Here is a 24,263-nt window from a genome sequence, read left to right on the forward strand (position 1 = left end):
GTTAAATAAATGTGTCTGCAACGCCGTCTACATTGTAAACTACCACTTGATTGGTTCAAGTGACGTTCTACACAGTAACCGATTGTATACACCCCTTTTCTCAAGTACAGCTGCCGCTTTTCGCCCGTCTGTGATGTAAAATGGCGCTGAGTTCTCAAGGAACAAAGAAAAAAGTGTGCTACTATTACGATGGTAAGTACTGATTTTGTTATGTATCGAGTACAATGTGCCATGTTAAAAGTGGTGCAAATGGTCAGATTTGTTGTGGTCAAATTAGCTAGTGCAAACGTGCAGCATCTCTAGCTAGCTAACGTTAGCTTTGTGAAAGAGCGAGGCATTTCCAAATTCTGTACGTTGGTCTCTGAGAAATGTTCACTATTATCAAATATTATTCTCCATTGTGTATTAACGTCAAGTTACCGTTACTTGTCCACAATGTATATTTTCGGTTAACTTGGTAGCTAGCTTGTACAAAGGTAGAACCGATTAGTTAGCCAACTAACGTTAATTAGCTTATGCAAGCATTGGACTCCACAAAAACACTAAGCTAGCGCTACATTAGCTAGCTATACTAGCAAGCTAACAACGTTAGCTACTAGCTACCCTATTTCACTTCCTAGACGTAATAACCTTTCGATTTATAGGGATTTTCTGCAAAAAAAATGCATCGTTTCGTTGCATTGGCCAGATTGCTTGCTTAGTGACCGTCCATTCTCCTCAAATGTGCATACGTTGGTCAGAATTGTTACATCTAAAGTGATACTAAGGGATTTTGGATAAAGGCCTCATTTCCAAAATGGTCATAGCTAGAACTTTTGTCAGAATTTACTTTTCATAGCAGTTTTAGGAGAATACACGTAGCAGATGAAGGTTTGGAAAAGAGTTGGGGTTAGCTAAAACGCAACAACAAAAAATATTAAATTTTTTGAATGAATTTGACATGCTGGTTCCCAAGTAGATATGACTGCCGTAATTCCGGATAGTATCTCTTCAATCAATGAAAAAATGGTTTGTTACTGCAAATCACTTTTGGTCCATACACCGTTTAGCAGGTGTTATGGCGGGTGCAGTGAAATGCTGATGTTTATCAATAAATACAGTAAATGTAAAACAAGTACACACACACACACACACAAAAAAAAATATGACCAGTCAAAGGTTTGGACACTTGTTTTTTTTTAAACTATGTTCTACATTGTAGTAAAATAGTGAAGACACAAACTATGAAATAACACACATGGAATCATGTAGTAACTAAAGTGTAAAACAATTCAAAATATATTTTAGATTCTTCAAAGTAGCCACCCTTTGCCTTGATAGCTTTGCACAGTCTTGGCATTCTCTCAACCAGCTTCACCTGGAATGCTTTTCTAACAGTCTTGAAGGAGTTTCCACAAATGCTGAGTCCCTGTTGGCTGCTTATCTTCCACTCTTTCACCCTGTGATCCAACTTATCCCAAACCATCTCAATTGGGTTGAGGCCAGGTCATCTAATGCAGCACTCCATCACTCTCCTTCTTGGTCAAATTGCCCTTACACAGCCTGGATGTGTGTTGGGTCATTGTCCTGTTGAAAAACAAATGATAACCCCCACTAAGTGCAAACCAGATGGGAGGTGTTTTGCTGCAGAATGCTGTGGTAGCCATGCTGGTTAAGTGTGCCTTGAATATTAAATAAATGTCCATTGTTGTATTTCTTGGCCCAAGCTAGTCACTTCTTCTTATTGGTGTCCTTTAGAAGTGGTTTCTTTGCAGCAATTTGACCATGGAGGCCTGAGTCACACAGTCTCCTCTGAAAAGTTGATGTTGAGATGTCTGTTACTTGAACTCTTGTACGACTGCACATGAAGAAACTTTCAAAGTTCTAGAAATGTTCCAGATTAACTGACCTTCATGTCTTAACAAGGCACGCCTGTTAATTGAAATTCATTCCAGATGACTACCTCATGAAGCTGGTTGACAGAATGCCAATAGTGTGCAAAGCTGTCATCCAGGCAAAGGGTGGCTACTTTAAAGAATCTCAAATATAAAATATTTTTATTTGTTAAACGTTTTTTGGTTACTACATGATTCCATACGTGTTATTTAATACTGTTGTCTTCGCTATTATTCTACAATGTAGAAAATAGCAAAAAAGTATGAGCAGGTTTGTCCAAACTTGACTGGTACTGTATATATTTTTTATAATCAAATGAAGTACAACAGTAGATAAAAGGCTATGCTGTACAGAACAATTAGCTAAGATTAATTCATTGGACATCTGCTGATGTCCACTTTCTTCCTTCAAAGGTGATGTTGGGAATTACTACTATGGCCAGGGGCATCCCATGAAGCCACACCGTATCCGCATGACACACAACCTCTTGCTGAACTATGGTCTCTACAGAAAGATGGAGATATACGTATGTTGAGAATCCTGGAACTATTCATAAGAGCAGCAGAAAGCCTGCAAACTCAATAGTTCTGAATTGAAAGGTTAATACCTAGGTAGTGAGGTCTCAGTAACTGATCTTCTCCCTGTCGGTCTCAGCGACCTCACAAAGCCAGTGGAGAGGAGATGACCAAGTACCACAGTGACGACTACATCAAGTTCCTGCGTTCCATCCGGCCTGACAACATGTCGGAGTACAGCAAACAGATGCAGAGATGTGAGTTTTAGGCATAGAGGATGTCATGTCTCAATATACCTATACAATTGAGCAGTAGCCCATGAAAAGTCAGAAATAAATACTTTGAAAAGCCTCTAGGCCAGCTTTGTCCTTATGTTTTTGAGATTAACACATTTTCTGCAATTCTCATATAGTTAACGTTGGTGAGGATTGCCCTGTGTTTGATGGCCTGTTTGAGTTCTGCCAGCTCTCAACAGGAGGCTCTGTTGGTAAGTTAATATACAGGTGTAGGTCTACTCTTTTAGGTGAGACACATTTTGCCTGGATAGATGGAATATTCTCTGGCTTACTTGGCCTCTTCTGTGACTGTCCATTACAAGAATGTAGCCATAGTTTCATGCTCTCTGATTGGCTTCTCTTCCCCTGTGTTTTAGCTGGAGCTGTGAAGCTGAACAAACAGCAGACAGACATTGCTATTAACTGGGCTGGAGGTCTCCATCACGCCAAGAAGTCTGAGGCGTCAGGTTTCTGCTATGTGAATGACATTGTGCTCGCCATTTTAGAGTTACTGAAGTGAGTACAACCTCTCCACTGCAGTTCATCGAGTTTGTGAAATGTAGGGAATGATATACCCTAACGGATCTCAATAGTAACTTCACTTTGGTACGCCATATTTAGGAGATTTTTATTCAACCTGTTGATGGTAAATCTTCTCTTCCCCCAGATACCACCAGAGAGTTCTGTACATAGACATTGACATTCACCATGGAGATGGAGTGGAGGAAGCGTTCTACACCACAGACCGGGTCATGACCGTGTCCTTCCACAAGTACGGAGAGTACTTCCCCGGCACTGGAGACCTGAGGGTGAGGCTGTCATGTCATCATCGGGGGATGCAATTTGGTGGCATTGTTTATTAAATGATGTCCAAAGGATAGATTTAATTCATACTTAGAAAACTTCACGGCCTGGTGATTGTAGTTTCATAATTGCTTTGTTGGTCAGAGCTTGTGTCCACATTTGTAGTTGACTGAGTCTGCTTTGTTATTTCTCAAGGATATTGGCGCAGGGAAAGGCAAGTACTATGCTGTGAATTACCCTCTGAGAGATGGGATAGATGACGAGTCTTACGAAGCCATATTCAAGCCTGTAAGTATACTAACTTCTTATCTTGGCTGTATTTAATCTCTCCTCCCTGTAACTCAAACAGACCCAAGTGTAGATAGACTACATTCTACTTTCCATTTAGCCAACAAAGCTCTTCTCTGTCCTGCTACCCCAATGGTGGAACCAGCTTCCAGAAGCATCTGAAAGGGAAAGGGGGATACCTAGTCAGTTGTACAACTGAATGCATTCAACTGTGTCGTTCTGGGTAAGTGTTTCGGCTAAATGACTAAAATGTTAATTTATGTCTGTGTGTGTGTGCAGATCATGACTAAAGTGATGGAGATGTACCAGCCTAGTGCAGTGGTTCTTCAGTGTGGAGCTGACTCTCTCTCGGGAGACAGGCTTGGCTGCTTTAACCTCACCATCAAAGGCCATGCTAAGTGTGTGGAGTATATGAAGAGCTTCAACCTGCCCCTGCTGATGCTGGGTGGTGGAGGCTATACCATCCGGAACGTGGCCCGCTGCTGGACCTATGAGACAGCCGTGGCCCTAGACAGCTCCATACCAAACGGTGAGCTCTCCTGCTGCAAGCTATAAAAAATAAATGGTTGCACACACATTTTTGGGGGGCCCTGAAGGCAGCAGTTTTGGGGTTTTACCCAATAAATTACTGGGAGTTTATATATAGTGTGAGACTTCTTAAAAAAGTTTAACGTTATAGTTTATTTGCCATTAGCACCTCTACACTAAATACTTTTCTCTGGCTGTGCTCCAGCTCACATTTTTTATTAGAGCCATCCTGCTGCACTGTTGATTTATGTAATTTTACTTTCTAGCGTTACTATGTTTATAGTAGTATTTGACAGGTCCGAGAGGGGCATGAGTGTTTTAGGATAGATTCCACTACAGTAGATGTATGTCACTGTGTTGATAAATTCATGTTATCTCCACAGAGCTTCCATACAATGATTACTTTGAGTACTTTGGGCCAGACTTCAAACTGCACATCAGTCCCTCCAACATGACCAACCAGAACACCAACGACTACCTGGAGAAGATCAAGTGAGTTGTTGACCACACTTTGTTGTGCTCTTTATACCTACTGTACATAATTAGAACAATATTTTTGTTCACAATCATACTATTAGTCATAATGAAGTAATGTTTTTAGATTTGGGTCATAAACAATAACCGTTATGTAAGCTAGTTATTGACAAGGTAATTTCAGATACCACATATGTCATATTACGGCACTTGTTATACATATTATCCTTGACGCGTGTATATTTGATGGTATTTTTGCCACTGTTAGTTGAAGTGATGTCACGTAGGTTAATGCATCTCACTTGTATGTGTCCATTCAGGCAGCGTCTGTTTGAGAACCTTCGAATGCTGCCCCACGCCCCGGGGGTCCAGATGCAGGCCATCCCAGAAGACGCCGTGCAGGAGGACAGTGGAGACGAGGAGGAGGAAGACCCTAACAAACGGATATCCAGTAAGTCCCCTGTCCAAATGTTTAGACCCAGCTGACAATGGGTGTCAAATACAGTGCAACTGGAAAGTATTCAGACCCCTTAACCTTTTCCACATTTTGTTACATTACAGCCTTGTTCTAAAATTGATTATATTTTTTCCCCCTCAATCTACACACAATACCCCATAATGACACGGTGAAAACAGGTTTTTGGAAATGTTTGAACATGTATAAAAAATAAACATGCCTTAATAACATATTCAGAACCTTGGCTATAAGACTCGAAATTGAGCTTAGGGTGCATCCTGTTTCCATTGATAATCTTTGATGTTTCTACAACTTGATTGGAGTCCACCTATGGCAAATCCAATTGATTGTACATAGTTTGGGAAGGCACACACGTCTATATAAGGCCCCACAGTTGACAGTGCATGTCAGAGCAAAAACCAAGCCATGAGGTTGACGGAATTGTACGTAGAGCTCTGACAGAAGATTGTGTCGATGCACAGATCTGGGGAAGGGTACCAAAAAATGTCTGCAGCATTGAAGGTCCCCAAGAACACAGTGGCCTCCATCATTCTTAAATGGAAGAAGTTTAGAACCACCAAGATGCTTTCTAGAGCTGGCCACCTGACCAAATTAAGCAATCAGGGGAGAAGTACCTTGGTCAGGGAGGTGACCAAGAACCCGATGGTCACTCTGACATGGCTCCAGAGTTCCTCTATAAAGCTGGGATAAACTTCCAGAAGGACAACCATCTCTGCAGCACTCCACCAATCAGGCCTTTGTGGTAGAGTGGCCAGACAGAAGCCACTCCTCAGTAAAAGGCACAACAGCCCGCTCAAAGTTAGCCAAAGGGCACCTAAAGACTCTCAGACCATGAGAAACAATATTCTTTGGTCTGATGAAGCCATGATTGGCCTGAATGCCAAGTGTCACGTCTGGAGGAAACCTGGCACCATCCCTATTGTGAAGCATGGTTGTAGCAGCATCATGCTGTGGGGACGTATTTCAGCGGCAGGAACTAGGAGACTACCATAATTGCTGGACTATTAAGCGCACCTGAATATAAACCGCACCCACTGAATTATTAAAAAATATGTATTTTGTGAATAAATAAGCCGCACATGTCTATAAGCCGCAGGTGCCTACCGGTACATTGAAACAAATGAACTTTACACAGTCTTTAAACGAAACACGGCTTGTAACAAAAATTAAACAGTGGCCTACCAAGAAAGTCATTGGTCACTATCTTCCTCCTCCTGTGCACTGAAACCACTGAAGTCATCTCCTTCGGTGTCGGAGTTGAATAGCCTCAGAATTGCTTCATCTGATGTTGGATCGTTTTCATTGTCGCTCTCGTCACTTTCATCCGGAGGCAAATACCCCGCTGAGCTCATGCTGCCCCTTCAACACGCAGCAGTCCAGCCTTTCGAAACCCGTTGATGATAGTGGATTTTTTGACAATGCTCCACGCTGCCAGGACCCACTGGCAGACTTGACCATAAGTTGCTCTTCGCATGCGGCCCGTTTTAGTGAAGGATTTCTCCCTACTTGTCATCCAAGCCTCCCACTGAACAAGGAGCGCCACCTTAAATGCACGATTTACACTGATGTCGAGTGGCTGCAAATACTTTGGGCCATCTGCTTTTCTTCCCTCTGAAGGCTGTTGTTGTCTTTTTGCACTGAGTCAGTTCCTCACGCTCCTTTCCAACGGTTTATCATCGACTCATTAAGGCCAAGCTCCCGTGCATCAGCTCTATTTCTAACAGCCAGATCGATCGCCTTCAACTTGAAAGCTGCATCATATGCATTTCTCCATGTCTTTGCCATGATGAGGGTGACAAAATTACTACCGTAATCAGAATGATGGGAAGTTTGAGCGCGCTCGATTTACGTCACATTATGTGATGGTGCTCAGTTTTTTGGCGGCATGAATCTTGTGAAAGCGGGAAAAATCCATAAATTAGCCGCGTCATTGTATAAACCGCGAGGTTCAAAGCGTGGGAATAAAGTAGCGGCTTATAGTCCGGAAATTACGGTAGTCATGATCGAGGGGAAAATGAATGGAGCAAAGTACAGAGAGATCCTTGATGAAAACCTGCTCCAGAGTACTCAGGACCTCAGACTGGGGTGAAGGTTCACCTTCCAACAGGACAACGACCCAAAGCACACAGCCAAGACAACGCATGAGTGGTTTCGGGGCCAGTCTAAATGTCCTTGAGTGGCCCAGCCAGAGCCCCGACCTGAATCCGATCAAACATCTCTGGAGAGAACTGAAAATAGCTGTGCAGCAACGCTCCCCATCCAACCTGACAGCTTGAGAGGATGTGCAGAGAAGAATTGGAGAAACTCCCCAAATACAGTTGTGCCAAGCTTGTAGTGTCATGCCCAAGACGACTCGAGGCTGTAATCACTGCCAAAAGTGCTTCAACAAAGTACTGAGTAAAGGGTCTGAATGCTTAAAACCTGTTTTTACTTTCCCCCCCTATAATGGCAAACAATTTACTCCATTTTAGAATAAGGCTGTAACATAACAAAATGTGGGAAAAGTCCAGGGGTCTGCTTCCTGAATGCACAAAGTGCAGTGAAATGTTTTACAGGGTCAGCAATAGTAGTACAGTGCTCCTGGAGCAAATTAGGGTTAAGTGCCTTGCTCAAGGACACAGATTTTTGTTCACCTTTGTCTCGGGTATTCAAACCAGCAACCTTTCGGTTACTGGTACAACGCTCTATCCTCTAGGGTATCTGCTGCGACAAGCCTACAAGTTTTAAAACCTGACAAACACAGCCACAACACATGCGTCTCTTGGTAACACAATCTTTGCACCATTGGCATGCCTACTTTTTCTCAGAATTAACATATGAGAAATATACCTTCTTTATGCCCCCGCCACGCAAATCTTTGTCTGAGATGCTCATGTCCTCTTGTGCAGTTCGCGCCCATGACAAGAGGATAGCGTGTGACGAGGAGTTCTCAGACTCTGAGGACGAGGCTGAGGGTCAAGGGGGCGGACGGAGAAATGCTGCCAGCTTCAAGAAAGCCAAGAGAACAAAGACTGAAGAAGACAAAGAAAAAGAGGGAGAAGAGAAGAAAGCAGGCGATGACAAGAAAGCTGATGACAAGAAAGGTATCTCAATCAATTTTCTCATTCGTGTGGAATACTCATGCTTTTTGTGTGGTGCACAACTGCAGTCATCTAACATTTTGAAGCCTTATAGACATTAAGTTCTATACCATGTCCCATTGTATATTGAGGATAATTGTTGCTTCTTTGTTATGATAGAAGTAAAAGAAGAAAAGGTGCCAGAGGAGGAGAAAATGGACACAACAAAGGGGTTAGCAAACATTCATTTTAAATGTTTCGGGAATATCCGATAGTCAATGTGTTTTAAGTCATTTTCCCTCTGTTCAACAGGCCAAAAGAGGAGTCCAAGACACCGTGAGGAGCTCCTAGCCATCTTTTTTAAAGCATCTGAAGGCTATATTCGTTATAACGATATGGATTATTTCGCTGTTGAGAATAGTCCTGTTTGCCAGACCAGTCACCTTTACTGGCTGCTGCAAAAAAAAATCCCACCCCTCCAGATTGAAATGGGTTAAACATGTATTTTCTAGAACACTTAATGTTGCTGTTTTTGTATGCTTTAAGCCCATTTAGCTTTATCCTATCAATACTGCTCCCCTTACCCAAACAAATGTTGTCTACAGTATATTAAAGGCCTGGCACAAAATATTATGGATTTTATAAATTTCAGATTTAATTTAAATCATAAATATGTTGACATCTCTTGTACCCCCGTTTGTATTTTGTCCCACTGTTGTCCTGTGTCTTTGGAAACATAGTTGAAGCATGACATGAAGTCCACTTCTTAAAGATGTGTTCATTCTGTGTTACCGGCTAAAGCTACTCTGAGCAATATTGTCCAGAGGATAGAATTAACCTGAATACTACACCAGGCCTACAGTATGTGATAAAACAGAAATAATCCAATGACTTCCATGTATTGTAGTTTTTTTATTTTTAAACAGGTCATTGTTTAGTTCCAATGACTATTTCGGACCCAATTTCAATGAAATCAGCGTTCCTGGATTGATGTTCAGCAATGATATTTTGATACAGGCACATTCCTTTAAGCCAAGCAAAAATGTCATGACACATTTACTGATTTTATTCTGCGAAGATGTCTTCCCAGTAGTGCTTACAAATATGAAGGGCCACACATTAAGAAACCAATGCTATGAAAATCTACAGCTATATACTACGAATGCATTGAATTGTTTAGTCCAGAACATCTTCAGTTGCTCCTTGATTAACTTAGTGTATTCTGTCCATCATGTACATTAATTTCTAGTGGATAGAACATATGTTCAAGAGGAAATAGCCTAATTAATGGAGAACTAATCAACAATGGCATTATCTTCAATTAACTCTGCAACTGCTCCAATATGACTTTCCATGTGCCAAAACATTTACAAAGGGATTTCATGTTGAAACCCTCAAATGGTATTCACGAAGCTTGTTTTACAGCTTTTTAAAAAACTTTATTCGTAATTTACCTGTGATCATCTGAAGTACTTAAAAGGCCACTAGATGTCATGTGATAAAGTTCTGGTAAACCTCGACAGTAATATACCCACCCTTTGCAACCCTACTCCTTTTCCATGGCAGGGGAAACAGGTTAAGTAAACAATATTTGCATTGACATCAAGGTTAGTCTTGAACATATTTCTTTCAAGAAACAGTAATCATGTGACAAGAACCTCAAATTTGGCTAGTTATTCAATAGCACTACTTCCTCCAGTCAACATACAGGAACCATGGGTCCTGAACAGTCAGTGCAGATGGTGGATTAGTTCAGACCCATTCACTCCTCTCGGTCGGTGAGTCAGGCTTCAGCAGTTCATGTTGCTCTGCCGGCTCTGACTCAGTTTCTGACTCAGGAGAAGGCGACACCGGTAACATTTCACCTGGAGTCTGAATGCGCACCTGCAACAAAGGGGTATAAAACATGAGCCGCACACCCACACATTAGTTATGAAACCTTAAGAGCAAAGTTTTTCTATTGGACAAATTCAGGTAGGTACCTCCTGTTTTGTTTGAGAAAGGTTTTGCAACATAACAGGCATAATGAATATGCACACGGTCAGTGAAACGTTTAGCATTGTCGTTTGTAAGTGAAGACAGGACTTTGCAACCTGGATTTGATCAAATGTCATCCAGGCACCTCAAGGCTGCATTAGCCCACACCAGAGAGCTGTATATAAAACAGGCCCACACCTAGGGTTCAGCGCTTTAGATCTGAGAGCTAATACAAATCTTCAGGTCTCAGACAAGCTAACTCATCGTAAGTGTAGTTAACTTACCCTTCTGCCATTGACAATCTTCCTTCGTCTTCTGCACGTACAGAGGCGGAGGAAGGAGGTGCAGACAGCAAAACAGCGGCCTGAGAACACCACTTCCACCACACACATTAGAATGAGAGGAACCCACAGAATAATAGTTGTTTCCTAGGGAGAACAAAGGTGTGTTAGACTTAGTATGGGCTTGTAGGAGTATATGTAAATGAACAACCTCAATTCTTAAAATGATCTTAATATTAAAAATTCTACTGTTGTGTGCATTTGAAGTTAAAAACCAAGTGCATGTCATTAATAGCTTTTGATAAATACTTACATAGATCCTTGTGGGGTCAAAGGGGCACTCATTGACACTGGAGTAGCCAATCGCGTCAGGGAACTTGCAATTCTTCAGCAGGCCCCGACCTCCACTCATAATGGCCTTAACCATGGAAATGGTTAACCCCACAGTGGAGGCGACTGCCAGAAGGCCTGACACTAAACTGACCACCAACAGCGCCCACATCTGCAAGGGGCAATAAACAAAAAAGCTTGTGAGGGTTTGAGTGGAGCTGAAGGGTGGGACTAAAAACAACTAATGTAAAATAGTCTCCGTAAAATGTAAAAACTGGAAGTAGAAGCTTAAGTGTTGATGTCTATTAGTTTACTCAAATTAGGGGCGGTAGGGTTAGGGGAATACATACAGTGCCTTGCAAAGGTATTCATCCCCCTTGGTGTTTTTCCTAATTTGTTGCATTACAACCTGTAATTTAAAAGGATTTTTTGGGGGGGATTTCATGTAAATGGAAACAAAATGTTCTAAATTGGTGAAGTGAACTTAAAAAAATGGAAGAGTAGTGCGTGCATATGTATTAGAGGTCGACCGATGATGATTTAATGCCGATACCGATTATTGGAGGACCAAAAAAATAGCCGATACCGATTAAAAATAAAATAGGCCAATTTTTATTTATAATAATGACAATTACAACAATACTGAATGAACTTATTTTAACAATACATCAATAAAAATCCATTTAGCCTCAAGTAAATAAATGCAAAAACAAAGTGTTGGAGAAGGTAAAAGTGCAATATGTGCACTTGCTTGCTCAGAACATGAAAGCTGGTGGTTCCTTTTAACATGAGTTTAATATTCCTAGTTAAGTTTTAGGTTGTTATTATAGGACTATTTCCCTCTATACCATTTGTATTTCATTAACCTTTGACTATTGGATGTTCTTATAGGCACTTTAGTATTGCCAGTGTAACAGTATAGCTTCTGTCCCTCTCCTCGCTCCTCCCTGGGCTCGAACCAGCAACACAACGACAACAGCCACCATCGAAGCAGCGTTACCCATGCAGAGCAAGGGGAAAAACTACTAGAAGGCTCAGAGCGAGTGACATTTGAAACGCTATTAGCACACGCTAACTAGCCAGCCATTTCTCTTCGGTAACACCAGCCTCATCTCGGGAGTCGATAGCCTTGAAGTCATAAACAGCGCAATGTTTGACACACAGCGAAGAGCTCACTGGCAAAATGCACAAAAGTGCTGTTTGAATGAACATGGACGCTCCTGCTTCTGCCTACCACCGCTCAGTCAGATACTTAAATACTTGCATGCTCAGTCAGATTATATGCAACGCAGGACACGCTAGATAATATCTAGTAATATCAACCATGTGTAGTTAACTAGTGATAATGATTGTTTTTTTATAAGATAAGTTTAATGCTAGCTGGCAACTTACCTTGGCTTACTGCATTTGTGTAACAGGCAGTCTCCTTGTGGAGTGCAACGAGAGGCAGGTCGTTGTGTTGGACTAGTTAATTGTAAGTTTGCCAGATTGGATCCTTCGAGTTGACAAGGTGAAAATCTGTCGTTCTGCCCCTGAACGAGGCAGTTAACCCACCGTTCCTAGACAGTCATTGAAAATAAGAATGTTCTTAAATGACTTGCCTAGTTTAAAAAAAAATGTTTTTTTTAAGTATAAAACATTTAAATTAAATTTAAAAAATATATTTAAATTATTTATTTTAAATCGGCGACCAAAAATAGATTTTTAATTAGGGCCGATTTCAAGTTATATAACATCGGCCATTCCGATTAAATCGGTCGAACTCTAATATGTATTCACCCCTCTTTGCTATGAAAGCTCCTAAATAAGATCTGTTGCAACCAATTACCTTCAGAAGTCACATAAGTTAAATAAAGTCATTGCAGATCCTTCAGGTTTCGGGGCTGTCGCTCTGCAATACGGATGTTCAGCTCCCTCCAAAGATTTTCTATTGGGTTCAGGTCTGGAGACTGGCTAGGACACTCCAGGACCTTGAGATGCTTCTTAGTTGCCCTGGCTGTATGTTTCGGGTCATTGTCATGCTGGAAGACCCAGCCACGACCCATCTTCAATGCTCTTACTGAGGGAAGGAGGTTGTTGGCCAAGATCTCACGATACATGGCCCCATCCATCCTCCCCTCAATACGCTGCAGTCGTCCTGTCCCCCTTGCAGAAAAGCATCCCCAAAGAATGATGTTTCCACCTCCATGCTTCACGGTTGGGATGGTGTTCTTGGAGTTGTACTCATCCTTCTTCCTCCAAACACGGCGAGTGGAGTTTAGACCAAAAAGCTCTATTTGTCTCATCAGACCACATGACCATCTCCCATTCCTCCTCTGGATCATCCCGATGGTCATTGGCAAACTTCAGACGGGCCTGAACGTGCTGGCTTGAGCATGTGCTGGCTTCTTTCAGACTGTGGTCCCAGTTCTCTTCAGGTCATTGACCAGGTCCTGCCGTGTATTTCTGGGCTGATCCCTCACCTTCCTCATGATCATTGATGCCCCACGGGGTGAGATCTTGCATGGAGCCCCAGACCGAGGGTGATTGATCGTCATCTTGAACTTCTTCCATTTTCAAATAATTGCGCCAACAGTTGTTGCCTTCTCACCAACCTGCTTGCCTACTGTCCTGTTGCCCCTCCCAGCCTTGTGCAGGTCTACAATTTTATCCCTGATGTCCTTACACAGCTCTCTGGTCTTGGCCATTGTGGAGAGGTTGGAGTCTGTTTGATTGAGTGTGTGGACAGGTGTCTTTTATACAGGTAATGAGTGGAGAACAGGCGGGATTCTTAAAGAAAAACTAACAGGTCTGTGAGAGCCGGAATTCTTACTGGTTGGTAGGTGATAAAATGCTTATGTCATGCAATAAAATGCAAATTGATTACTTAAAAATCATACAATGTGATTTTCAGGATTTTTGTTTTAGTTATCGTCTCACAGTTGAAGTGTACCTATTATAAAAATTACAGACCTCTAGATGCTTTGTAAGTAGGAAACATGCCAAATCGACAGTGTATCAAATACTGTACACACACAGTGGGGAGAACAAGTATTTGATATATATACACACACACACACACACACACACTGCTCAAAAAAATAAAGGGAACACTAAAATAACACATCCTAGATCTGAATGAATGAAATATTCTTATTAAATACTTTTTTCCTTACATAGTTGAATGTGCGGACAACAAAATCACAAATTATCAATGGAAATTTATCAACCCATGGAGGTCTGGATTTGGAGTCACACTAAATTAAAGTGGAAAACCAAACTACAGGCTGATCCAACTTTGATGTAATGTCCTTAAAACAAGTCAAAATGAGACTCAGTAGTGTGTGTGTGGCCTCCACGTGCCTGTACGACCGCCCTACAACGCCTGGGCATGCTCCTGATGAGGTGGCGGATGGTCTCCTGAGGGATCTCCTCCCAGACCTGGACTAAAGCATCCGCTAACTCCTGGACAGTCTGTGGTGCAACGTGGCGTTGGTGGATGGAGCGAGACATGATGTCCCAGATGTGCTCAATTGGATTCAGGTCTGGGGAACGGGCGGGCCAGTCCATAGCATCAATGCCTTCCTCTTGCAGGAACTGCTGACACACTCCAGCCACATGAGGTCTAGCATTGTCTTGCATTAGGAGGAACCCAGGGCCAACCGCACCAGCATATGGTCTCACAAGGGGTCTGAGGATCTCATCTCGGTACCTAATGGCAGTCAGGCTACCTCTGGCGAGCACATGGAGGGCTGTGCGGCCCCCCAAAGAAATGCCACCCCACACCATGACTGACCCACCGCCAAACCGGTCATGCTGGAGGATGTTGCAGGCAGCAGAACGTTCTCCACGACGTCTCCAGACGGTCACGTCTGTCACGTGCTCAGTGTGAACCTGTTTTCATCTGTGAAGAGCACAGGGCGCCAGTGGCGAATTTGCCAATCTTAATGTTCTCTGGCAAATGTCAAACGTCCTGCACGGTGTTGGGCTATAAGCACAACCCCCACCTGTGTACGTCGGGCCCTCAGAGTCTGTTTCTGACCATTCGAGCAGACACATGCACATTTGTGGCCTGCTGGAGGTCATTTTGCAGGGCTCTGGCAGTGCTCCTCCTGCTCCACCTTGCACAAAGGCGGAGGTAGCGGTCCTGCTGCTGGGTTGTTGCCCTCCAACAGCCTCCTCCACATCTGATGTACTGGCCTGTCTTCTGGTAGCGCCTCCATGCTCTGGACACTACGCCGACAGACACAGCAAACCTTCTTGCCACAGCTCGCATTGATGTGTCATCCTGGATGAGCAGCACTACCTGAGCCACTTATGTGGGTTGTAGACTCAGTCTCATGCGACCACTGGAGTGAAAGCACCACCAGCATTCAAAAGTGACCAAAACATCAGCCAGGAAGCATAGGAACTGAGAAGTGGTCACCACCTGCAGAACCACTCCTTTATTGGGGGTGTCTTGCTAATTGCCTATAATTTCCACCTGTTGTCTATTCCATTTGCGCAACAGCATGTGAAATTTGTCAATCAGTGTTGCTTCCTAAGTGGACAGTTTGATTTCACAGAAGTATGATTGACTTAGAGTTACATAGTGTTGTTTAAGTGTTCCCTTTATTTTTTTGAGCAGTATATATATATATATATATATATATATATACACACACACACAAACAAAAGCACATGGACACCCCTTCAAAATTAGTTGATTCTGCTATTTAAGCAACACCCGTTGCAACATTCACTACACAGTTCCAAACTGCCTCTGGAAGAAACGTCAGCAGAGGAACTGTTCGTCGGGAGCTTCATAAAATGGGGTTCCAATGCAGAGAAGCTGCACACAAGTCTAAGATTATGCGCAATGCCAAATATCGGCTGGAATGGTGTAAAGCTTGCCGCCATTTAACTCTGGATCAGTGGAAACACGTTCTCTGGAGTGATGAATCATGCTTCACCACCTGACAGGCCGACGGACAAATGTGGGTTTGGCGGATGCCAGGAGAACGGCACCTGGCCGACTGCGTAGTGCCAACTATAAAGTTTGGTGGAGGAGGAATAATGATGTGGCGATGTTTTTCATGGTTTGGGCTAGACCCTTTAGTTCCAGTGAAGGGAAATCTTAATGCTACAGCATACAATGACATTCTAGACGATTCTGTGCTTCCAACTTTGTGGCAACAGTTTCAGCATGACAATGCCCCCATGCACAAAGCGAGTTCTATACAGAAATGGTTTGTCAAGATCGGTGCGGAAGAACTTGACTGGCCTGCACAGAGCCCTGACCACAACAATTTACCAACATCAAAAAAGCTCATGTGACAGGTAGACTAGGATGTACTAGGTGTATATACCGATATTATTGGATAGTAAAATAAGTGGCTACACATGGTGCAGTTCAGCACAATTGTATATATAGACACACTGTACAGCGCCTATATACTGTAAAGTCTACACCCCCCTTGGATTTCCTTACATCTTATTGTGTTACAATTGTCCTTTGTCTATGATCTATACAAAATACTGTCAAAGTGGAAGAAAATGTATTATATTTAAAGATTAATGAAAAAGAAAACACTAATATACCTTGATTAGATAATTATTTACTTCAAAACATGTTAGAAACACCTTTGGCAGCAATTACAGCTGTGTCTTATTCTCTGCAATATTTGGCCATTCTTTTCAAAATTCTTCAAGCACTGTCTAGATATTGGGTCCATGGCTAGACAGCAAGTTTCAAGTGTCGCCATAGAGTTAAGCAAACTTAAGTCAAAACTGTAACTTATCCACTCAGGAACATTCACTTGTCTCCTTGGTAAGCAACTCCAGTGTAGATTTGGCTTTGTGTTGTAGGTTATTGTCCTGCTGAAAGGTGAATTCCTCTCCCAGTGTCTGGTGTAAACTAGACAACCATGTTTTCCTCTTGGATTTTTCCTGTGCGTCGCACCATCCGGTTTCTTTTCATCCTGAACAACTCACCAGTCTTTGCAGATGTCAAGCATACCCATATCACAACGCAGCTACCACAATGCTTGAAGATGAGGCAATTACTCAATGATGTGTTGTGTTGGATTTGTCCCAAATATAAGGTTTTGCGTTTAGGCCAAAAAGTACCTTTGCCATGTTTTTTTGCAGTATTACTTTAGTGCCTTGTTGAATACATATGCATATTTTCTCAATATTTGTATTATTTTATCATTATTGTAGTCACTACAGTGTCGTTGAATCATCCTCAGGTCTCCCATCACAGCCAATGGCCGTTTTAAAATCAGTAATGGCCTCATGGGGACATCCCCTAGCAGTTTCCTTGCTGTCCTAAGGCTTAGTTCAGAAGGAGTACTGCATATTTGATGCGTGTGTGGTTTAATACATCATCCACAGCATAATTATTAACTTGACTATGCTAAAAAGATACAGTATATTTAATGTCTGATTTGTTATTGTTACCCATCTACTAGTCAACGCCCTTCTTTATGAGGCTTTCAAAAAAGCTCTCTGGTCTTTGTCGTCAAAGCTGTGCTTACAAATGAATGTATGGGGGACAGAGGAAGGGGTAATCATTCAAAAATCATGTCAACCCCTATTATTTCACAGAGTGAGTCAGTCCATATAACTTGTGATTTGTTAAGCCAAAGTTTAGTTCCGAACTAATTTAGACTTGCCTAAACAAAGGGGGTGAATACTTATGCAATGACTATATATATTTTAGTTATTGAATTTATCACATTTGTAGATTTTTTTCACTTTGATATTATGGAGCATTTTGTGTAGATCAATGATAAAAGTATAGTTAAATCCCACTTTGTAATGCAACAAAACAGAGTAAATGTGTATATTATGCCTAAACAGTATATATTGTTTGACTTGACTGACAAGTTACAAATGATGTATGTGTATGGAGGGTGGGTTCCATTTTTGCATGTGTATTGATAATGCCTGCCTTTATTTGAATGTACATGGCACCAAAAACATTTTTGAATATGGGTTTAACTCACCCACACACATAGATAAAGAACCAGAGGATACTAAAACGTGCCCAGACACAAGGGCAAGTTGTGACAAATACAAACACAAAACAGTATTTTGCCTAGTCCCTGATAGGTGGAGAAAGAAACTACTGTAGGAGAGAATGAAGCAATATTTACCAGAATCCTGTTTTTCAGGTTTTTGGATAGGACAATGGCTACTATTCCAGCTATGATTCCCTGAAGACAGAAGTCAAGTCACATGTTAGCTAATACACTGTTCCCATTGGCCCACAGGCTAGAATGGTACAACCAACAATTCACTAACTAAAATGGCTCCAGTCTACCAAAGGACCACAAACAGAGATACTACTACTATCAGGTCACATGATAAAGTTATCAGAATGTCACCAAAAGGTCACAACCTTTACAAAATTATGTTTGGGCTTTGTTACGACAGGCTGATACTGTATTCCAAACAAGAATCATAACGATTAAAGAAAACCAAAACACAATATACTGCTCAAATGAGCAATACACAATGTAAGGACAACAGGGAATAGTTTGGCTGCTGATGATCAGTGCTTTTATTATCTGTGCCAGCCTCCAGTCACTCACCACGAGCCCTGCCACCAGGGCGATGATGATGTAGATGGCGTACCCCATGACCCTGGCTTGAACATGCACGTTGATGTGCCTGAGCACAACGCCGTGTACCAGCGCTCCCAGCAAGAAGTTGACGTGTCCCACCAGCACCAGTCCTAGGCCCATTTTCATAAGGGTCTTGTTGTCCTTCAGGTCTGCACAGCACACACCTGGAGCAGAGGATAGAAACATTGCTTCAATATTTTTCATCAATGTAGATAATCTGTGGGTAAACAGTAAACACTGACTTCAATGTACACTACATTACCCAAAGTATGTGGACACCTGCTTGTCGAACATCTCGTTGCAAAACCATGTGCATCAATATAGAGTTTTTCCCCCTTTGCTGCTATAACAGCTTCCACTCTTCTGGGAAGGCTTTCCACTAGATGTTGGAACATCTTGCTTCCAAACTTGCTTCCGAACTTGCTTCCATTCAGCCACAAGAGCATTAGTGAGGTCAGCACTGATGTTAGGGGATTAGGCCTGGCTCGCAGTCAGCGTTCCAATTCACCCCAAAGCTGTTCGATGGAGTTGAGGTCAGGGCTCTGCATGCTAGGGAAGTTCTTCCACACCGATCTCGACAAGCCATTTCTGTATGGACCTCGCTTTGTGCATGGGGGTATTGTCATGCGCTAACAGGAAACAAACTTCCCCAAACTGTTGCCACAAAGTTGGAAGCACAGAATTGTCTAGAATGTCACTGTATAATGTAGTGTTAAGATTTCCCTTCACTGGAACTAAGGGGCCTAGCCCAAACCATTATTCCAATAGAGGTGAGCTTTACACCACTCCATCCGACGCTTGCCGTTGCACATGGTGATCTTAGGCTTGTGTGCAGCTTCACTGTCATGGAAACCCATTTCATGAAGCTCCCGGCGAACAGTTCTTGTGCTGACGTTGCTTCCAGAGGCAGTTTGGAACTCGGTAGTGAGTGTTGCAACCAAGGACAGATCATTTTTACGCGGTTTAGCACTTGGCAGTCCCGTTCCGTGACATACCACTTTGTGGCTGAGCCGTTGTTGCTCCTAGAGGTTTCCACTTCACAATAACAGCACTTACAGTTGACCGGGGCAGCTTTAGCAGGGCAGAAATTAGACAAACTGACTTGTTGGAAAGATGGCATCCTATGACGGTACCATGTTGAAAGTCAAAGCTTTTCAATAAGGCCATTCTACTGCCAATGTTTGTCTATGGAGATAGCATGGCTGTGTGCTCAATTTTATACATATGTCAACGGGTGTGACTGAAATAACCAAATCCACAAATTTGAAGAGGTGTCCACATACTTTTGAATACACTGCCGTTCAAAAGTTTACGGTCACTTAGAAATGTCCTTGTTTTTGAAAGAAAAGCAAATTTGTCTATTAAAATAACATAAAATTGATCAGAAATACAGTGTAGACATTGTTAATGTTGTAAATCACCAATGTAGCTGCAAACGGCAGATTTTTAATGGAATATCTACATAAGTGTACAGAGGCCCATTATCAGCAACCATCACTCATGTGTTCCAATGGCACGTTGTGTTAGCTAATCCAACTGTATCATTTTAAAAGGCTAATTGTCCATTAGAAAAACCTTTTGCATTCATGTTAGCACAGCTGGAAACTGTTGTTCTAATTAAAGAAGCAATAAAACTGCCTTCTTTAGACTAGTTGAGTATCTGGAGCATCAGCACTAGTGGTTTCGATTACAGGCTCGAAATGGCCAGAAACAAAGTACTTGATTCTGAAACTCAGTCTATTCTTGTTCTGAGAAGTGAAGGCTATTCCATGTGAGAAATTACCAAGAAACTGAAGATCTCGTACAACGCTGTGTACTACTCCCTTCACAGAACAGCACAAACTGTCTCGAACCAGAATAGAAAGAGTGGGAGGCCCCAGTGCACAACTGAGCAAGAGTACATTAGTGTCTAGTTTGAGAAACAGATGCCTCACAAGTCCTCAACTGTCAGCTGCATTAAATAGTACCAGCAAAACACCAGTCTCAAAGTCAACAGTGAAGCGATGACTCCGGGATGCTGGCCTTCTAGGCAGAGTTGCAAAGAAAAAGTCATATCGCAGACTGGCCAATAAAAAGAAAAGATTAAGATGGGCAAAAGAACAGACACTGGACAGAGGAACTCTGCCTAGAATGCCAGCATACCGGAGTCGTCTGTTTCTCAAACTAGACACTAATGTACTTGTACTCTTGCTCAGTTGTGCACTGGGGCCTCCCACTCCTATTTCTAGTCTGGTTACAGACAGTTTGAAAACAAGGCAATGTATAGTGTAATTACAACTGAATCAACATATCTGACCCAGGGCAACACCAGAAATGGTAACTGTTGTGAGTATAAAGACCAATTTCCATTCTCTGCAAGTTAATTATGCATTTGTTGAGAAGAAAATACAGTATGCTAAACAATACACAAAGTATAAGACCATTAGGCTACCAGCCCCTGTCTATGAAAATAAAAGAGAGGGGCCTAGATAATTCACTTTATGCTACCTTCTCTGAAGCAAATTGAACCAGGGAGTTTTAAAGTTTATCCTCCTCTCACCCAGCGAAACCGAAATACAATTGGTCAATTCAGGCCTGCACCTTAGTGTAAGTGATGATATTGCGATCCGCTACTATTCCTCATCTACTAATCCATCAATTGTTTACGAATAGGCATACACAACCAATATTATTACTTTAGGCCCGCCTAATGAGCAATCATTGTCCAAACTGGGAAAATGACGTTATTGACCCACGTTCTGTTATTCATACTGTTTAATGTTACTATATTAAATCAGATAGACTACATAGGTAGACCTATGCATTATACTGGAAACGACATTGCTAGAAACGACGACATCCCATGGTAGTTCCTTTGATGACAGACCCTCTACAAAACAAAAAAAACGTCGGCATGCCGACCCCACCCAGAAAATAATGCTCAGATTAGTAACTCACACTTCTGAAGTAGTTTACGTATCTTCACTTCCATTTAAACTACACATCCGTACAATGAATACAAGTAAACTCACCTAAATTCCCCATGTTGAATTCCGTTTGCACTCAAGTCATTTTAAAGGTATTTCTGTATCGCCATTTGGCTCTTGAAACAGCGAACGCCGCTTCTGCTTTGTTCGTTCTCTTCTCTTTCCGCACACCTGCATGGAATCCAACCCGTGCTTCAGTTTGAGGACGCTACGCTCCGCCTCGAGTTGGCTATTACCTGTGAAATTATGGTTCTCTGTCAAAACTGATCAGAAAGGAATTTATACTGTATTTCCAATGACGTAGCCTACCTACACATATATGGGTAAACAAGTAATGTAAGGCTGCGTTTAGACAGGCAGTCCATTTTTTAAAAACTTATCTATTATTATTATTATTATTTTTGTTATTTTTTATTAACTTCTTAAAGCGTTATTGGTTAAGAGCTTGTAAGTACGCATTTCACTGTACGGTGTACGAAATACACTGTACGAAATACAATTCGATTTGATATTTTTTTCACTAATTGGTCTTTTGACCAATTTATTTAACCTTCATTTAACTTGGCAAGTCAGTTAACATAAGGACACATTCTTATTTACAATGACGGCCTACCAAAAGGCAAAAGGCTGGGATTAAAAAGAAAAGAAAAAAACAAGTATTTATCCATGATTTTACCAGGTAAATTGACTGAGAACACGTTCTCATTTGCAGCAACGACCTGGGGAATATTTGTTTTTTTTTAAATAATAATTTCACCTTTATTTAACCAGGTAGGCTAGTTGAGAACAAGTTCTCATTTGCAACTGCGACCTGGCCAAGATAAAGCATAGCAGTGTGAACAGACAACAACACAGAGTTACACATGGAGTAAACAATAAACAAGTCAATAACATAGTAGAAAAAAATAATATATATACATTGTGTGCAAAAGGCATGAGGAGGTAGGCAATAAATAGGCCATAGGAGTGAATAATTACAATTTAGCAGATTAACACTGGCGTGATAAATGATCAGATGATGATGTGCAGGTAGAGATACTGGTGTGCAAAAGAGCAGAAAAGTAAATAAAATAAAAACAGTATGGGGATGAGGTAGGTAAATTGGGTGGGCTATATACCGATGGACTATGCACAGCTGCAGCGATCGGTTAGCTGCTCTGATAGCAGATGTTTAAAGTTGGTGAGGGAGATAAAAGTCTCCAACTTCAGGGATTTTTGCAATTCGTTCCAGTCACAGGCAGCAGAGAACTGGAAGGAAAGGCGGCCAAATGAGGTGTTGGCTTTAGAGATGATCAGTAAGATACACCTGCTGGAGCGCGTGCTACGGGTGGGTGTTGCCATCGTGACCAGTCACCTGAGATAAGGCGGAGCTTTACCTAGCATAGACTTGTAGATGTCCTGGAGCCAGTGGGTCTGGCGATGAACATGTAGCGAGGGCCAGCCGACTAGAGCATACAGGTCGAAGTGGTGGGTGGTATAAGGTGCTTTAGTAACAAAATGGATGGCACTGTGATAAACTGCATCCAGTTTGCTGAGTAGAGTATTGGAAGCTATTTTGTAGATGACATCGCCGAAGTTGAGGATCGGTAGGATAGTCAGTTTTACTAGGGTAAGTTTTGCGGCGTGAGTGAAGGAGGCTTTGTTCCGAAATAGAAAGCAGACTCTAGATTTGATTTTGGATTGGAGATGTTTGATATGAGTCTGGAAGGAGAGTTTGCAGTCTAGCCAGACACCTACGTCACAGGGGAGAGGAGGGGGATGAATGAGCCAATTGTAAACTGGGGATTATTAGGTGACCGTGATGGTTTGAGGGCCAGATTGGGAATTTAACCATCACACCGGGGTCTTACGATAAGTGCCATGGGATCTTTAATGACCTCAGAGAGTCAGGACACCCGTTTAACGTCCCATCCAAAAGACGGCACCCTACACAGGGCAGTGTCCCCAATCACTGCCCTGGGGCATTGGGATCCTACTGGCCCTCCAACACCACTTCCAACAGCATCTGGTCTCCCATCCAGGAACTGACCAGGACCAACCCTGCTTAGCTTCAGAAGCAAGCCAGCAGTGGTATGCAGGGTGGTATGCAGCTGGAATGCTGCCGTTTACAGTATATACAAATATAGGACAAAACATACATCATGATAAGAGAGACAACACTACATAAAGAGAGACTTAAGACAACACAGCGTGGTAGCAACACAACATGACATCAACGTGGTAGCAACACATCATGGTAGCAGCACAAAACAGGGTACACACATTATTGGGCACAGACAACAGCACAAAGGACAAGAAATTAGAGACAACAATACATCACGCAAAGCAGCCACAACTGTCAGTAAGAGTGTCCATGATTGAGACTTTGAATGAAGAGATTGAGAAGTTTAGTTTGATTTTTTTTTTGCAGAAAAAGAGCTGATGTGAAAATATCTAATGTGATTGGTCAAAAGACCAATTTTGTGGAAGAAATAATTGGGCTGCCTGTGTAATAATAGCCTAATAACACACCAAACAATAAGGCTAGCTATTAAAAAATAAAAGATTGGTCAGAAGTCAGTGATATAGGGAAACTGGTTGACAATGACATTGGTAGAAGTTTATGCATTTTTACAGTTTTTCACAGATGGATCCAAGGACCCAGATTGTAGGCGCACAGGAGCAGGCTTTTACATTCCTGAATTTTATGTGCAGATATGTAGAAGACTAACAGATTAACTGTCTGTACTCTGTTGAAATGTTGGCAATAGTGGTTGCCCTCCAGTAGGTGGAGGACATTCAACCTGTCAGAATTGTATTATGCTCAGATTCTCTTTCTGTATTG

At 42.0% G+C, this 24,263-nt stretch overlaps 2 protein-coding genes across 2 annotated transcripts; one reads left to right on the forward strand and one right to left on the reverse strand.

Moving 5' to 3' along the window:
- The first annotated feature begins 35 nt into the window (after positions 1 to 35).
- Positions 36 to 8,986, forward strand: LOC112261930 (probable histone deacetylase 1-B). Its single transcript, XM_024437582.2, has 13 exons — positions 36 to 192; positions 2,289 to 2,401; positions 2,530 to 2,647; positions 2,803 to 2,877; positions 3,043 to 3,181; positions 3,333 to 3,474; positions 3,665 to 3,757; positions 4,037 to 4,286; positions 4,669 to 4,777; positions 5,080 to 5,210; positions 8,126 to 8,320; positions 8,477 to 8,528; positions 8,609 to 8,986. The coding sequence occupies exons 1-13, from the start codon at positions 141 to 143 to the stop codon at positions 8,634 to 8,636; spliced, it is 1,497 nt and encodes a 498-aa protein (XP_024293350.1). The 5' UTR covers positions 36 to 140; the 3' UTR covers positions 8,637 to 8,986.
- Positions 8,987 to 9,193: 207 nt separating this feature from the next.
- On the reverse strand, positions 9,194 to 21,694 carry tmem54a (transmembrane protein 54a). Its single transcript, XM_024437583.2, has 6 exons — positions 21,485 to 21,694; positions 18,441 to 18,637; positions 18,003 to 18,062; positions 10,868 to 11,056; positions 10,558 to 10,701; positions 9,194 to 10,180 (listed from the first exon to the last, which is right to left on the reverse strand). Exons 1-6 carry the CDS (start codon positions 21,495 to 21,497, stop codon positions 10,049 to 10,051), a joined length of 735 nt encoding a protein of 244 aa, XP_024293351.1. The 5' UTR covers positions 21,498 to 21,694; the 3' UTR covers positions 9,194 to 10,048.
- Between the last annotated feature and the right edge of the window lie 2,569 nt (positions 21,695 to 24,263).

Source organism: Oncorhynchus tshawytscha, linkage group LG11 (assembly GCF_018296145.1).
Source record: "Oncorhynchus tshawytscha isolate Ot180627B linkage group LG11, Otsh_v2.0, whole genome shotgun sequence".
Taxonomy (NCBI): Eukaryota; Metazoa; Chordata; class Actinopteri; order Salmoniformes; family Salmonidae; genus Oncorhynchus; species Oncorhynchus tshawytscha.

Excerpts from the sequence above, each read along its gene's own strand:
- tmem54a (XM_024437583.2), bottom strand. Across the intron at positions 18,063-18,440 it reads CCCTGGTGGCAGGGCTCGTG|GGAATCATAGCTGGAATAGT; the intron begins GTGAGTGACTGG and ends TTCTGTCTTCAG. Across the intron at positions 11,057-18,002 it reads ACCTGAAAAACAGGATTCTG|ATGTGGGCGCTGTTGGTGGT; the intron begins GTAAATATTGCT and ends TGCCCCTTGCAG.
- LOC112261930 (XM_024437582.2), top strand. The coding sequence starts at position 141 with ATGGCGCTGAGTTCTCAAGGAACAAAGAAAAAAGTGTGCTACTATTAC. Across the intron at positions 193-2,288 it reads AGTGTGCTACTATTACGATG|GTGATGTTGGGAATTACTAC; the intron begins GTAAGTACTGAT and ends CTTCCTTCAAAG. Across the intron at positions 8,529-8,608 it reads AAAATGGACACAACAAAGGG|GCCAAAAGAGGAGTCCAAGA; the intron begins GTTAGCAAACAT and ends TCTGTTCAACAG.